This window comes from Acomys russatus, chromosome 5 (assembly GCF_903995435.1).
Source record: "Acomys russatus chromosome 5, mAcoRus1.1, whole genome shotgun sequence".
Lineage (NCBI taxonomy): Eukaryota > Metazoa > Chordata > Mammalia > Rodentia > Muridae > Acomys > Acomys russatus.
Window position 1 is genome coordinate 43,058,992 of NC_067141.1, and position 15,881 is coordinate 43,074,872.

Here is a 15,881-nt window from a genome sequence, read left to right on the forward strand (position 1 = left end):
TAGCTGGGTAGCTTATACAACATTTCTATGTATCTATTTATTAAAGGTAAAAATGAACACTTCAGCTATTTCTATAGTTTGCTTAGAAAGGCTATCATCATTTCACTTAAGTAACAATACATCAAATACCACCAACAGAAGTGTTTTCAAATTCCACATCCTTATCTTCTATAAATCTCAAAACATACACTGTGCCTGGCACAACGCAAGTACTTGATGGGTACCAAATGAAAGAAAATGTAACTTCCTATGAGAGAGTTCCCTAAAAGCTCAACTGGTACATGTGTTTACTGAAATAGTCAAAAAACTTTAAACTTCATATATACAAAACAAATTTCATTTTCTGTCACCAGTGATGTGGAAATATAAGCTTGGGTGAAAAATCAATCACAATGAATTTATTCAACATACAGAAATACTACCCACTTTTGCACATTTCCCCCGTTTCCTTCTTTCTTTGTTTCTCTGCGTATCCCTGGCAGAGCTGGAACTTGCTCTGTGAACCAGGCTGGCCTCAAACTCAGAGACCCACCTCCCTCTGCCTCCCAAGTGCTGGGACTAACGGCACATGCTGCCACCTCCTGGCTTTTCTTACACATTTTGAGACACAGAATCAGTAAATGACAACAGAAATGAGTTGTCTATTTCTAAATACCTCTAGCTGCTTCTCTTTCTCTCTGAAGTTTTTGAGTTCACAGTGGTATCTGTGCATCTCTGGAGGACCAATTGACTTCTCAGTAGCTTCTAGGAGCTCAATTTTGCTGAGTTTAGCAAATTCTCCAACTTTGTCCTGCAGCACCAAAATTAAGTATTAGTAACTATCACTCATAAATATCATTAAAATGTCTCACTTAAAAAACTGTTTTGCAATATAAATCAAATTATGTTTGTAAGGAAAATAAGCTATAATGTAATCACTAAGCAGCATTACATACACTTAAAAGACTTTAACTTTAGATGTAGATTATTCAGACATTTAAAACAATTCTTTAAAAATATTTTTTTAATCACCTAAGTATGTGTGTATCTATGTATGAGTTTGTGCATGTGAGTGCAATGCCTAAGGAGTCAGGAAAAAAGGCATCAGACCTACCAGAGCCGGAGTTTAGGTAGTTATAAACTGTTGGAGGTTGCTCAGATGTATTTTGATGCTAATTACTGCTTGCTGTCTTTTAATGTACCCCAAATCTTGCTGTGTAACCTTGCCTAAAAATTTATTCCTCTTTGAACAATAAAAAGCCAATACAGCTGGGCAGGCAAATGGGATAGGCGTGGCTAAGACTGGCAAGCTCTGGAAGACAGAGAGGATCTTGGGAAGGAAGATCTTGGGAAGGAGTGAAGAGAGGAAGAGAAGGACAGAGGTTGCCATGGTTTGTTGGAGTAACATGGCCGGCATGGATGGAGGAATTGGCCCAGACAAAGAACATTAGCAAGTGTTTGGGATTATGGATGGGAGGTAGCTCAACAGCCATTGTTAGAAACAGATGGCATGGGATGGGGCAGAGATATGGGAGAAGTTTAAGGGATTAATATAGGCCCTGCCCCAGGTGAACCAAGTCTATTTTAAATATAACAGTGTCTGTGTTTTTTATTGATTGATAATGAGCTAGAAAATACCACTGTAGTAATTATAGCCTAACAATAAACATTAGGCCATACTTTTAAATTAACACCAACAGTAAACTGCTATACATAGGTGCTGGGAATCAAATTTGGGTCCTCTGGAAGACCAGCATGTGCTCTTGACAACTCAGCCATCTCTAATATTTTATTATTAGTGAACAAATAAAAAACATTACTAGACTTTGGAAAGTGCACCTACATGTGAAAGAAGTTTATTCTAACCAATATATCATACAAATGCATTGATTAACTAAAAGTTCTTCATTAATTAAGCCAGGCATGGTGGCACATGCCTTTAAACCCAGCACTCGGGAAGCAGAGGTAGGTGGATTTCTGAGTTCGAGGCCAGCTTGGTCTACAGAGTGAGTTCCAGGATAAGCAGGGCTACAAAGAAACCATGTCTTGAAAAACAACAACTACAAAAAGTTGTTCATTAACTACGGCTTCTCAGGATTACCAGCATAGCTATTGCTGCCTGAACAAGATCAATCAAGCCAGTTTAACATTCTAACTGAAGTGGTTCTGGAGCCCTGACCCTTACCTAATTGAGGAGCTACCAGCAGTTAAGTTGCTGGCTTCCAGGAGGAGGAAAATTAGTTTTAAGGGTGTGGCTCCTGGTACATAAATTAGTGGATGGCCCAACCCAGGACTATATGGACAGCACAAATAGGAGTCCATAGGTTGTTACAAGAGAAAAAAAAAAAAAAAAAAAAAGGAAAAGCAAGAAAAGACACAAAATTGGGAGCAGAAGGAGAGGTAGAAGTGGGTGGATCTTCAGGAGTTAAGGGGATGAAATAGGGAGTAAATATGATCAAAACACATTGTATGATGTTCTCAAAGAATTAATAAACATATTTTAAAGAAGTTGTTTCTTTAAAAATGTCAAAGTAGCCAGGTGTAGTGGTGTACACCTGCCGTCTGCAGAGGCAGGCAGATCACTATGAGTTCGAGGCCAGCCAGCCTCATCTGCAAAGTCCAGGACAGCCAAGGCTACACACTAAAACCCTGTCTTGAAAAACCAAAGAAGAAAAATGCCAAAGTTTGCAAATGAAGCCTGAAACTGCTCTGCACTTAAAGTACCTTTCCTATGGACTGGGGAGATGGCTCAGTGGATAAAATGCTGTCAAGGGTGAGGACAGGAGTTTGGATCTCTAGTACCCACATAAAAGCTAGGCCATCTGCCTATAGTTCCACTGTTATGGCAGAGATGGAGAATCTTCTAGCCAAACTGCCGAACTCCTGGTTCAGACAATGCCTCTGTAAATAAAGTTGACAGCAAGGGAGAAAGACATATAATAATAACTTCTGGCCTCTAAAAATATGTGCATACATGTGCACTCAAATACTAATGTGCACCAGATACAAAAGAAAAGAATGAAGTTTTAAAAAACATTTTGTAATTTAAACTTGTTAAATTGAATTATTAATACAAGATATGGATGACTAAGGCCCAGTAGGCCTGGAACTCCCTATGTAGGCCAGGCTGGCCTACTGAGTACTACTATCATAGAGCCATGTCATGATGCCCATAAAAACAGTAAAAGGGCTGTGCTCAATGTAAAGAGAAAGAATTGCATACTTATACGTACGCAGCAGGATGCTTCCTTTTACAAAAAGCTACAAATACTAAGAGAGCTGTTTTGATACAAACCTATTACGATATCTCTTGAGTAGTGTTTATATTATCTATGGCATACACCCGAAACATAACACACAAAATTTCCCCATGTTCCCTTGTATTTTCTCAGACCTGAGGTAGGAACTGGCACAGATTGCCCACTTGGATGTTCAAGGCTGCAACTTGTTCTTCCACTATTTTCTGGGTGACAGGTTTTTTATTGATGAACCAAAAGGACTGATTTTTTATCACATCAATCTCACGGGTGATTATAAGATTTCCAGAAGTCCTGAACCTAATTAAAGAGTAATTGAAAAGCTTTTATATTCAAAACACACACTGATTTAAGAATAACATTTCTATCACTTTTCCTATTCCAAAGTCTAAGAAATAGCACTATAATTTTTATTCTTTATGGTATTTTTGGATCCTTCCCAAGTTGGAAACCTTGACTTTTTGTTTATTATCCCACAATTAGCCACGTCATCTACTATGTTAGGTTAACATTCAAAATTGCCTAAATTGTTAAAATTAAAACAGATGCCGATATTAATCCTCAAACACACAGTTTATTTATCCTTTAATTATTACACTATTCTTCAATCACATACTTTAACTGTAATTCAAAATTGATTAGTACATAAAAGGCTAATATAATAGCTGAAACGTCCTTTACTTAGAAACTGACTTCCACATACTACAAATGTCCCCAATCAAAACTCTCACGCAAAATGGTAAATCATGGATTGCTTACCATGTACTCCATTCTGAAACTACAACATACAACCATAAAGGACCACTAATACAGAATATGAAAGAAGGTTATTTACTCATTGTTTGCTTTCAGAAGTACTTGCTTCATACTACCCATCTGTTCACCCATCTTCTCCACAAGGGGATCAAAGCCAAGGCTTCAAGTATACAGGTAAACTCTCTACACTATGCTATACTCCAGCTCAAAGATTTCAAAACAGGCAAAAGAAAATAGATACTTCAATTTGTGAAAGACTACAATTTCTCTCTCCCTTTTTCTGGTGTGTGTGTGTGTGTGTGTGTGTGTGTGTGTGTGTGTGTGTGTGTGTGTGTGTGTGTGTGTGTGTGTGTGTGTGTGTGTGTGTGTGTGTGTGTGTGTGTGTGTGTGTGTGTGTCTGAGATAGAATCTCAAGTAGTCCAGGGAGGCCTTAAACTTGTTCTCTAATGAAGAATGTCTGAATTCCTGAGTCTCATGAACAGCATTCAGCTCCTTACTTTCTTTCTTTCTTTCTTTTTTTTTTTTTTTAACATTTATTTATTATTATGAACACAGTGCTCTGTCTGCATGTTACACCTGCAGGCCAGAAGAGGACACCAGATCACATTATAGATGGCTGTGAGCCACCATGTGGGTGCTGGGAATTGAACTCAGGACCTCTGGAGGAGCAGTCAGTGCCCTTAACCTCTGAGCCACCTCTCCAGCCCCCTTAGCTCCTTACTTTCATGTCTCTACCTCCTAAATACTGGAATTATGAAGTGTCCTTCAGACCTGACTACAACTTCTTAGTGTACATTCCTCAGTCATATACTTTTTTTTATTACCCACATTAAACTACAATTTCTTGAGAACTTTCCAAAATTAAAAATTCTTAATTTTAAAAGACACATTAAAATGCATATTTGCCACATCACATTAATATTCCTTTCCAAAATCATCAAGAAAACATAAATACAAGCTGAAAAATTAAACCAAAAAGGGGTGTTTTAGAAGCTTTAACACTTACAGTTCAATTTCAACCAAACCTTTGGAACATCCTCTCTTCACGAAAAACCCAACCTACAGTGTAAAAAGAAGACGTGAGCTGCGTCAGCAGTATTTACAGGTTAACAATCAGATCTAAGAGCCATCACTGTTTCCAAATCAAGATTTTTTTCAGTCACCACATCAATGTCCACTCTCTCCACTTTATAAAAGGCATAGGCTAGGTCCTTCCACTCTTCTTGCATTACAGATATCACAGTAGTTAAATTATGGATCATTTCAGTGCCAGGCAGGTAAGACTCTTACAAAGCTGCTAATAAGATGTAAGTGGAAGAAAAGGGATTTGAATCTGGGTAATTGGGCCAGAGCCTATGTACTCTGTTCTTTCAGAAGAGGAAAAAACCCACAGAGAACATGTCCTACACTACAACCACAAGGCACTATACCAAATCTACTACTGCTGCAGACCCCCACAGAAGCGCACAAATGAAACATTGACAGCCACTCTAATAGTGTCGAGTCTGTTTTTAAAGCAGACTTGCCATCAAGTATCTTTTAAAAGTGATTAGTAAAGTTATAATTTAGTAAAATAGACATCTAAACTAGTTCTGATGACTATGAGCTTAAACACAAAACAGACTGACGGACTAAAAGCAAACTGTTATCTGGACTTTAAGCTCCATAAGTAATAAAAACTAAAATAATAGAAATGCTATGGGTCTACCCCTTATCACTTGGTAGAACAAGCCAAGAATAATAGAAGTTCAAGGTTACCCTCAATTACATATTAGTACTAGAAGTGCTATATGAGAACCTGTCTTAATATACATAACAAGTTGGGGAGGGGAAATGAATATGATCAAATATGTTGTATGCCTTTATCAAAGAATAAAAAAAATTTTAAAAACAAGGAAAATTGGCAACAACACAAAATAAAGTAGATACAGAATCATAAAGTTTATATTTTAAAGCACTATAAAATATAGATGGAAAGGTAAATAGAATAATAAAAAAAAAAACTGAATCAGAAAGTAGTGACCAGCAAAACACTACATAATACAGAAATAAAGAACAAGAGCTGCAGGGTTAAAGAGCACTTGCACTGCTTCCAAAGGCCCTGTGCTGTTCCTAGTACAGATCTATGATGGGTGGTTCACAATCGCCTGTAAATCCAGCTCCAAGGAAATCTGGCACCATAGGTGCATGAACACACACAAATACACAATACATTCTTTAAAAACACAAAACAAAATAAAAAACAAGACATTGCAATAATCTTTTTAATTACGTTAAGGATTTGTGATAATGATTATAAACAAACAACTAACCATTTATTATATGCTGCTAAGATAAACAACTGACAAGTCTCCAAATTCCACTGGCAACCCTTATACCCTATCCTGATTTTATAGATGATGAAATTATGGATCAGAAAGATGGAGGTGGGTCTGTTCTTATAACCCAAGAGTACTACTACTTTTAATCTCTACTATAGATTCAAATCAAAACCCTGCCACACGTAAGTTATTCAGCCTTGGCTGGCAAGGTCACTTAATATTGTTTACTCATAGACAGAAAACATCTCTGAAGGAGCAAATTGTGTACTGTCTTACAACAATTAAAATATTTTATACCAATGAGGGGGAAGAAAAAGAAAGCAGTTCTTATCTTTTATCCATACAGATTATTTAGATTATGCTTACAGTAAACTTTTATGCTAACATTTAAATAGAAGTATATTACATATTACTCTTAACTGCTCTGTACTGTTGTCAGTACTATTGGTACTGGAAACAGAACACAGGTCCTCTGGGAGAGCAAGTATTCCTAACTCTCCATTTCTTGTTACTTATTATATCATATTTTTTAAACATATATGGTTGTTTAATAATATACTAAAATACATTATTCTTTTTTTTTTTTATTAATTTATTCTTGTTACATCTCAATGTTTATCCCATCCCTTGTATCCTCCCATTCCTCCCCCCCCCCCCATTTTCCCATTATTCCTCTCCCCTATGACTGTTCCTGAGGGGGATTACGTCCCCCTATATATTCTCATAGGGTATCAAGTCTCTTCTTGGCTACTTGCTGTCCTTCCTCTGAGTGCCACCAGGTCTCCCCCTCCAGGGGACATGGTCAAATGTGAGGCACCAGAGTACGTGAGAAAGTCGTATCACACTCTCCACTCAACTGTGGAGAATATTCTGACCATTGGCTAGATCTGGGAAGGGGTTTAAAGTTTACCTCCTGTATTGTCCTTGGCTGGTGCCTTAGTTTGAGCGGGACCCCTGGGCCCAAATCTGCCTATCATATTGTTCTACTTGTAGATTTCTAGGACCCTCTGTATCCTTTTATTTTGCTGTTCTCCCATGCGTCTTTCATTTAGAGTCCCAATAGGATGCCTTCCCCTCTGTCCCAGTTTCCTGGTAAGTGAAGGCTTTCGTGGGACATGCCCCTTGGGCTAGTATGCAGATATAAGTGAGTATATACCATTTGAGTCTTTCTGCTTCTGGGTTAACTCACTCATTATGATCATTTCTAGCTCAATCCATTTATCCACAAATTTCGGGAATTCCTTGTTTTTAATAGCTGAGTAGTATTCCATAGTGTATATGTACCACAGTTTCTTTATCCACTCTTCTACTGAGGGACACTTAGGCTGTTTCCATGTTCTGGCTATTATGAATAAGGCTGCTATGAACATGGTTGAGCAAATTTTCTTGTTGTGTGCTGGAGCATCTTCTGGGTATATTCCAAGGAGTGGAATAGCTGGGTCTTGAGGAAGCCCTATTCCCATTTTTCTGAGATAGCACCAGATAGATTTCCAAAGTGGCTGTACTAGTTTGCATTCCCACCAGCAATGAAGGAGTGTTCCTCTCTCCCCACATCCTCGCCAGCATGTGGTGTCGCTTGAATTTTTGATCTTAGCCATTCTGATGGGTGTAAGATGGAATCTCAGAGTTGTTTTGATTTGCATTTCCCTGATGACTAAGGAGGTTGAGCATTTCTTTAAGTGTTTCTCAGCCATTTGATACTCCTCTGTTGAGAATTCTCTGTTTAGTTCCAAGCCCCATTTCTCAATTGGGTTATTCGGTTTGGTGGTGTTTAATTTCTTGAGTTCTTTATATATTTTGGATATTAGACCTTTGTCAGATGTAAAATACATTATTCTTGCTGAGAACTTAGATCTCACTGAAATATTAAATCTGTAGATACAGAAGGCCAACAATCTCTAGGAAGCACTGCCCTCCAGGCATACTCTTAAGATCTCTAGCAGTCCAAGAGATGTGTTTAAAAAATAAATAAATAAACCAACAAGGCTGGTAAAAACTACTACAGCAAAACCCATTCTAATTGTACAGAACTGAGAATACAACCCAAGAGATCAGTGTAGAGAGACTGTGGAAGTATATATTACTACTCATAAAAACCTGGGCTGGTCTTTGCAAATTAATTACTTCAATTCTTTTATTCTTGAAATCAAAGTTTGATGTCCACACCATTGCTCAAGGTCACAGGGATAATTTATTAACAGAGCAAAGTATCTCTCCTAGCCCACAAACATCTCTGGTATAGCTTGTTTTTTTAAAAAAAATGCATTTTGAATCAGCTTATCTATAGTTTTAGGGGTATTTGGTTAAACTTTGTAGCACTACATTACATATTAAGTCCAGCTCAAAATTTGGTATATCACTTGATTAATTCTGCAACGTTCTCAGTAGTGCATTTTAAGCTTTAACAAAATACTGTTTTATTTATTATATTTATTTCCAGGGAGAACACATATCATGTCTCATGTGTGTAAACTTGTTAGCAAATGCTTTTCCCAACTGAACTATCTCACTTGCCCACAAAATTTTCTTTTAAAATACAATTTGGGGGCTGGAGAGATGGCTCAGCATTTAAGATCATTGTATGTTCTTCCAGAGGTCCTAAGTTCAATTCCCAGCAACCACATGGCGGCTCACAACCACCTGGGATCTGATGCCCTCTTCTGGCATGCAAGTGTACATGCAGATAGAGCACTCATATATAAAATCAATAAATCTTAAAACACAATTTTATAATTTTTGTATATAATTGTTATATCCTTGTTAATTTACTCCTAGGTAACTTATACTTGCATTGCTATTATTAACAATATCTGACCTGGTGAGGTGTGCACGCCTATAATCCCAGCACTCAGGAGGCAGAGGCAGGCAGATCTTAGTGAGTTCAAGGCCAGCCTGTTGTACGAAGCAAGCCCAGGACAGCCAAAGCTAGACAGAAAAACCCTGTGTCAAAAAGGCAAACCAATCCAAACCAAAAAACAAAACAAAAGAAAAACTACAAAAAACCAACATATCTGGGGCTGGAGCGATGACTCAGTAGCTAAGAGCACTTGGTACTACTGTAGAAGATCAGAGTTTGGTTCCCAGCATCCACAATGGATGGATGGCTCCCAACTGTTAACTCCAGTTCCAGGAGACAAGACAGCCTTTTCCAGACTATACAGCCACACAGACAGCTCGTTAAAAAAAAAAAAGGGGGGGGGGTACTTTTAACTGCATCATTTTGTTCACTGTTTTTGTTGTTGTTGTTTGTTTGTTTTCTCAAGACAGGGTTTCTCTGTGTAGCCTTGGCTGTCCTAGACTCCCAATCCATCTGCCTCTGCCTCCCCAGTGCTGGGATTAAAGGCATGTACTGCCATGCTCAGCTTGTTCACTGTTAATGTACAGAAATTAAAGTTTTATCAAACTGATATCCAACAATCCTGATAAATTTCCCTAATAAGCTATTAGGCTTATTTGGAAATTCTTTTTTGGTGAACGATCTTTGTTTCTAACTGTTGTTATCATTTCTTTGTCTAATATACAGTTCTACATACAACTTTTAGAGAGATATTAAAACACAATCAGAACTTTCTCCTGCAGGGGTTCTAGGTTTGAAAAAAAATGCATTTGGCTAGGCAGTGTTGGCACATACCTTTAATCCCAGCACTCAGGAGGCAGAGATAGGCAGATCTCTGTGAGTTTGAGGCCAGCCTGGTCTAGTAAGCGTGTCCAGGACATCCTGGGCTACACAAACCTTGTCTCTAAAAACCAAAAAGATAGATAGAAAACAAGCAAGCAAGCAAGCAAGCAGGTACATTTGGTAAACTTAAGAACCTAAAATGTAGAAATTGACTTGTTTCTAAAAACAAATGGTTCTGAATTTTTTTTAAAAAATTATGTAATTAATGTAAGTCAGGCACAGTGGTGCATGCCTTTAATCCCAACACTTGGGAGGCAGAGGTAGGCAGATCTTTGAGTTTGAGGCCAGCCTGGTCTATATGGGAGTTCAAGGACAGCCAGGGAAACTACACAGAAAAACCTTGTATTGAAAAAAACCAATCCAAACCAAACAAGCCAACAACAAAAAGTAATTATGTTAACTCACCTTATCTGCACGTCCCATGAAAGCAGGCTTGCCTGCTAGTCCAAGGCAAATGGCACACACTATGCTTGACTTCCCTGTTCCGTTAGCTCCAATAATCATATTCAGATGGGGCCCAGGAGACACTTCACAGATATCGTATGTTCTGAATTATAAAGAGGTAAGATCAATACATAGGAATAAGGGAAAAACCTTTTCTTCATAATTGCATCTTTTTGTTGCTTTGCGTTGTCACTGTCCACCATATACCTGGGGGCTTGGGGTACTGAGAAGTCAGCCCAGGCCCTTTTATGTGCTGGGTAAGTACTTTATCTCCCAGCTTTATCCTTAGCCCTCTAAGTTTTAAATAATCAACTTACAGAGGAAAAACTCTTATCAAGGGAAAAAATAATAATGCATATGTAAAATAAGAACACAGGGCTGAGCATGGTATCACAAGTCTTTAATGTTAGCATGCAGGAGGCAGCGTTTTAAAAACCTCGTTAAAACAAATCTGTGGGCCAGGCAGGGTACACAGTGAGATACTATCAACAAATAACCTATTTACCCTTTTTTGGGAGACTGTTATCAAAGCTTCCACACTTATTTTTACCTTAATTACTGTAAAATAATTTCAAAACTATACAAGAAGTGATGGATTTTTTTCCTAATGTCTTATAATTACATTTTTTAAAAGTTAGAGCAGTAGCTACTTCTCATATTTTAATAGTTAAAGCAATCTAACAATTATTCTTATTCAAATGAGGAAATAATTATCAAATCAATAGCTATTTTATCATCAATTTAAAAATGAAAGGGCCTTTATTTCCTTTAATATGCTGCAAGAAGAATCCAAGAATCCATGACATGCTATGTTCCAGTAATCCCTGCTCCTCAGGGAGAAGGCAAGGATGCATAACCAGAGAGATCTGTGATCCACACACACCATGACGTCCAGTACACACTAACTCCCTGCACAACCAGTCTATAGTTAAATGAATTTAACATTTTATTTATATTTAGTACCTATTAAGTCTTATATATCTGCTTCTAAATCTGCTGCTTCTGCGAATTCCTAATTTATTTTCTCCTACATATTTTCTAAGATTCATTTTTACCATTTTTTTTAAATCCATGTTGAATCCTCATTATTTGTTGAGGCAGCTTTGCCAAGAGATGAAACAAACTCAGACATTTCTTTAGCTTTGCCTTTCAAAATCCGTAATTGGAACACATAAATAATAAATACCCCTTCTCTAGGTCTTTAGCATAAGGTACACCTAACCAAGTCCCCAAAAATAACTGACAGGATGCTACTAACATGCTAAATATATAAATAATTTAGCAAAGCATATCAACTTTAACACTTGAAACTTCAAAAATTCCAAGTGGTAACAAAAATATATATGTGACAAAGAACTACAGGATACACATGAAAACCTAGTTATCACTTGTTCACAAAACAAAACAACAACAACAACAACAAAAAACCAAGAAAACAAAAACGGGGCTGGACAGATGGTTCCACTGTTAGGAGAGTCTCATCCTCTTCCAGAGGCCCAAGGTTGGTTCCTAACACCAAGACAGAACAGCTCACAACCACCTGTGATTGGAGCTGCAACAAGTGTGATGCCTTCTTCTGGCCTCCAAAGGCACTTGCACACTATGGCACATACACAAACACACAAACACAAACCTAAGAAGAGGAGGAAAAGGATCTTTTGTAACTTAGCCCTAATTAAAACTTTTTCCTATCTCCCTTTTCTATCTGCTCAGAATTCTAAATTCTATATCTATTTCTTTCTGTTTCTTGAATAATCTGTGCTGCTTTTATCCTAGAACGCTTTCCTTCCACTCTCAACTCCATTTGCTCTACTTCACCCATAGCAAACTCCTGTACTAGTTATAGGCCATTTGGGTTTTCTAAGCCTAGCTACCCTATTTGCTTCTTCTCTCAGCCTCACTCTCTGTCATGGCTGTCAACTTGACTACATCTGGAAATAATTAAAACACAAGTAGCTGGGCACACTTGTGAGGGACCCCTTTTCTTAATTAAATTATTTGAAGTGGAAAGTCCCACTTTTTAAAAAAAATTAAGACTTACTTATTATGTATAGTGTTTTCCCTACATACATGCCTACATGCCAGAAGAGGGCACCAGATCTTATTATAGATAGTTGTGAGCCATCATGTGGTTGCTGGGAATTTAACTCAGGCCTTCTGGAAGAGCAGGCAATGAATACTCTTAACCTCTGAGCCATCTCTTCAGTCCCCAAATGACCCACTTTTAAGCCAGATCTTTGAGGTGTGAAGATCCACCTTTAATCTGGACCATACTTTCTGCTGGTAGCCTATATAAAGGACACAGAAAGAAGCTCATTCTCTTAGCCTGCTTGCTCTCACTCTCACTGGCAAGCCCATTGCTTCATTGGCATTACAGACTACTTTTTTTGGCTTCTGAAGCCAGCTGAGACATCCAGCCTCATGGACTGAATTACTATTATATTCTTAGAGCTGTAGTTGGACTAGCTGGACCAGAGCCTGTAAGCTACTCTAATAAATACATGGATATAGATGCATTCTATAAATTTTGTTCCTCTAGAAAATATGAATATACTACCCTAATCTAAAGTCTTATTATCAAAATAACAAAACCAAACCCAACTCTGCATTTCCCAACTACTTTTTCTTTTTGATGTTTTTGTCTAAGCTTTTCTTCCTCAGTCTACTAAGTCTTCTTTTGTACTGCTTTATCAAAGGGACATTTTCCCAATTGCTAAATGTAGGAGGCTTCAGTCTCATTACGAGTTCAAAGTATTATTTTTAACTATGCTTCTCCAACAAGTCTCCCATGATTCTCATCTTACCTTCCTGTACAGTTGGATCTGAGCTCATCTTCATCTTCTCTTACTCCTACAATAAATAGACTTTCTATTCCTCCAATTTATATTCCCTTTTGCATAAGTTCAACAACTTTTTGCAGCATCAACAGCCACCTATACATATGACTCCCAAGCCTGTAACTTATTCACATTTTCCTCTGCGCTCCAGGCCTTTCTAAACTTCACCTATAGAACAGTTCCTGTAAACATCCCCCAGGAAAAGTTCAAGACACAGCCGCTCAACTGCACTCATTATTTATTCTCTCCACGCTACTCTCTCCTGAGCAACACCTGACCAGGTAGTTGAAAGAGAGACTCGGGAGGAGCCAGCAGCTCCTCTATCCTCATGCCTCACAAGCTGCAGGCAGGTCCTGTCAAATACCCTCTCTGCTCCTACTATGCTCACTCTGCATTCTTGCTTTCTTGTTTTAAGTCTTCTCCGTTTCTGCCTGGTATCCTTTCGGAATCATCCTCCCGGGTTCCTACCGCCTATAGGATAAAGCTGGAGTTTCTCAGCATAGGAACAGGCAAGGCGAGCCAATGGCTTCCGACCTCTCCCGACTGACGTCCTTCCATCTTAAGTGAAGGGGCTCACTAAACATTACCAATTGCTTTCAGGCAATCATCTTCCCTTTTCGGATGTTAATATTGCCTTAACAAAGCTCTGATAGTTGAGGAGGAAAGCAGCCCTTTCAATACTTGCAAAGCCCACGAAGCCGGGGGTAGAAAAGTTACAGCGGATTACCCACTCGAGTACATTTACCTTTCCTTATCTGAACTCAAATAGCAATTCAGTTATTAGAATCTATATAAACCTGGGCAAAACCCAACAGCTTTGAGCTTATATCATCAACAGACAGGATGAAACAGAACGATGTGTCAATAAAACAGATGTATCCCTGATACATAAGTGGTTTTATAAAAAAAAAAGTGGTATTGTTACTACAGTTCTGTAACTCTTCCTCAAACCTATACTTATAAAAGTATCTCGAAGCCTGGCGGTGGCGCACACCTTTAATGCCAGCACTCGGGAGGCAGAGACAGGTGGGTCGCTGTGAGTTCGAGGCCAGCCGGGACTACAGAGCGAGTTCCAGGACAGCCAGAGCAGTAACACTGAGAAACCCTGTCTCGAAAAACAAACAAACAAAAAGGCATCTTGAAAGAATAACTCGAAAGACGCTAAGGAGAAAATATTTGGGGGAACATTTAGAATCTTCTCAACTTGTTGGGGTGGTGAGAAGGAAGAAGGGAGGATTTAAAGGGTCAAGAGTCTGCAAGGCGGTACAAAAACGGCGAGCACGATTCTCTGGTACACTCTAACCTCCAATCAACAACCATAGCTATCTCATCTGCCCACTCCAAAGACGTGTACATTTTCAAAATCTGCCACTCTGCTGAAACTGTTGGTCTGCTGAGTTTTGTGAAGCGCACAAGTCCTCTGTAGATCGCAACTCCCAGCTCTACTAGAAGACTTGGCCTTTTAGTATATACCCACTGGCCGCATCTGACGCCTTCCAAAACCACTAGAAGGTGGATTTAAAAAAAAAAAAAAAAAAAATCAGGTGACCGGTCTACTACAGCCAACATGGCCCAGTCTCCACGGCCTAGGCAGGGAAAGCCTGGCACGAGGGACCCACGGCCCGGCATACCCCACGGCGACAGGCCTGCGGGCCTCTTGCTCCCGCCCAGGCGCGGCCTGCAGCCACTCACAAGAAGTTCTCCATGGCGATGCGCACGATTGAACCCTCCACGAAGAGCCCGGATGGCCGCGGAAGCGTCGAAGACGGGTTCGAGTTCTTTCTCTTGCTCGGGACCTCAGAGGAAGCATCTTTCGGGAGAGCCCTCTTGGAAGTCTGGGGGCTCGGGATCGCAGCCTTCCCGCTCGGAGTCGCCATCCTGGCGTCTTCTGAGTCCCGCAGCGGCTTCCGTTCAGGGCGGGCAGCAGCCCAAGAGCCTCCGCGCTGGGCTCCCGCGCTAACTGACCCCCACCTGACCCCGCCCCGCGGCCGCGCAGCGCCTGCGCAGTTCTGCCCGGCAAAACCGAGGCCACGCCCCCACCCCGCCCGCCGCTCACCTTGGCCTGGGAGGCCCAAGATGCTGAACTGAGGATTGACTGACGACCGTAAGGGGCGATTTCCATATGTCTCGTGATTTTCGTCTGGGAGAATGTTAACTTTAGAGCAATATGTGACTTGCACTTACTGTTCTGAAACCTGCCCCGGCGCTTCCCGTGCTTGGGTCGCTAGCGAGTTTGCGACTGTCCCTCCCTAGAACCGCTGGCCGCACCTGTCTCGGGTTCTACATTGCTGGGTTTCCTTGCGTGGTGCTCAACTCAATTTCCCTTCTCCAAAGAACCCGCCCCTTTTGGCTCTCTGCCTGTTGTTTGGAGCATGGCACTAGCAGTCCTCTGGCGCTCTCAAAATTGCGAAGACTGCACTGCCTTAGTTACCTGGCCACTCGCACTAACATGCCCTTTTTTTTTTTTTTTTTTTAAAAACAAACTGTTTAGCCCTGGATAGCCTACTCTCACCACACAGCCCAGGCTGGCCTTGAACGCCTATTGCTTCTGCTTCCTTAATGCTGATATTCCAGAGCAGGCCATCAGATAGCCTCTTCCCCTGGGGTT

General features: G+C 39.9%; 1 protein-coding gene across 3 annotated transcripts in view; it reads right to left on the reverse strand.

Moving 5' to 3' along the window:
- The window catches only part of Smc5 (structural maintenance of chromosomes 5), a 77,121-nt gene extending 61,869 nt beyond the window's left edge, over nucleotides 1–15,252 (reverse strand). For all 3 annotated transcript variants that reach the window (XM_051146261.1, XM_051146260.1, XM_051146259.1), the window contains exons 1-5: nucleotides 14,966–15,252; nucleotides 10,398–10,539; nucleotides 4,999–5,051; nucleotides 3,374–3,536; nucleotides 656–790 (exon numbers count right to left, since the gene is read on the reverse strand). In XM_051146261.1, coding sequence (XP_051002218.1) covers nucleotides 656–790; nucleotides 3,374–3,536; nucleotides 4,999–5,051; nucleotides 10,398–10,539; nucleotides 14,966–15,150 — 678 coding nt within the window. In that variant the 5' untranslated portion in view covers nucleotides 15,151–15,252. The remainder of the gene's footprint in view (nucleotides 1–655; nucleotides 791–3,373; nucleotides 3,537–4,998; nucleotides 5,052–10,397; nucleotides 10,540–14,965) is intronic.
- Nucleotides 15,253–15,881: the final 629 nt, after the last annotated feature.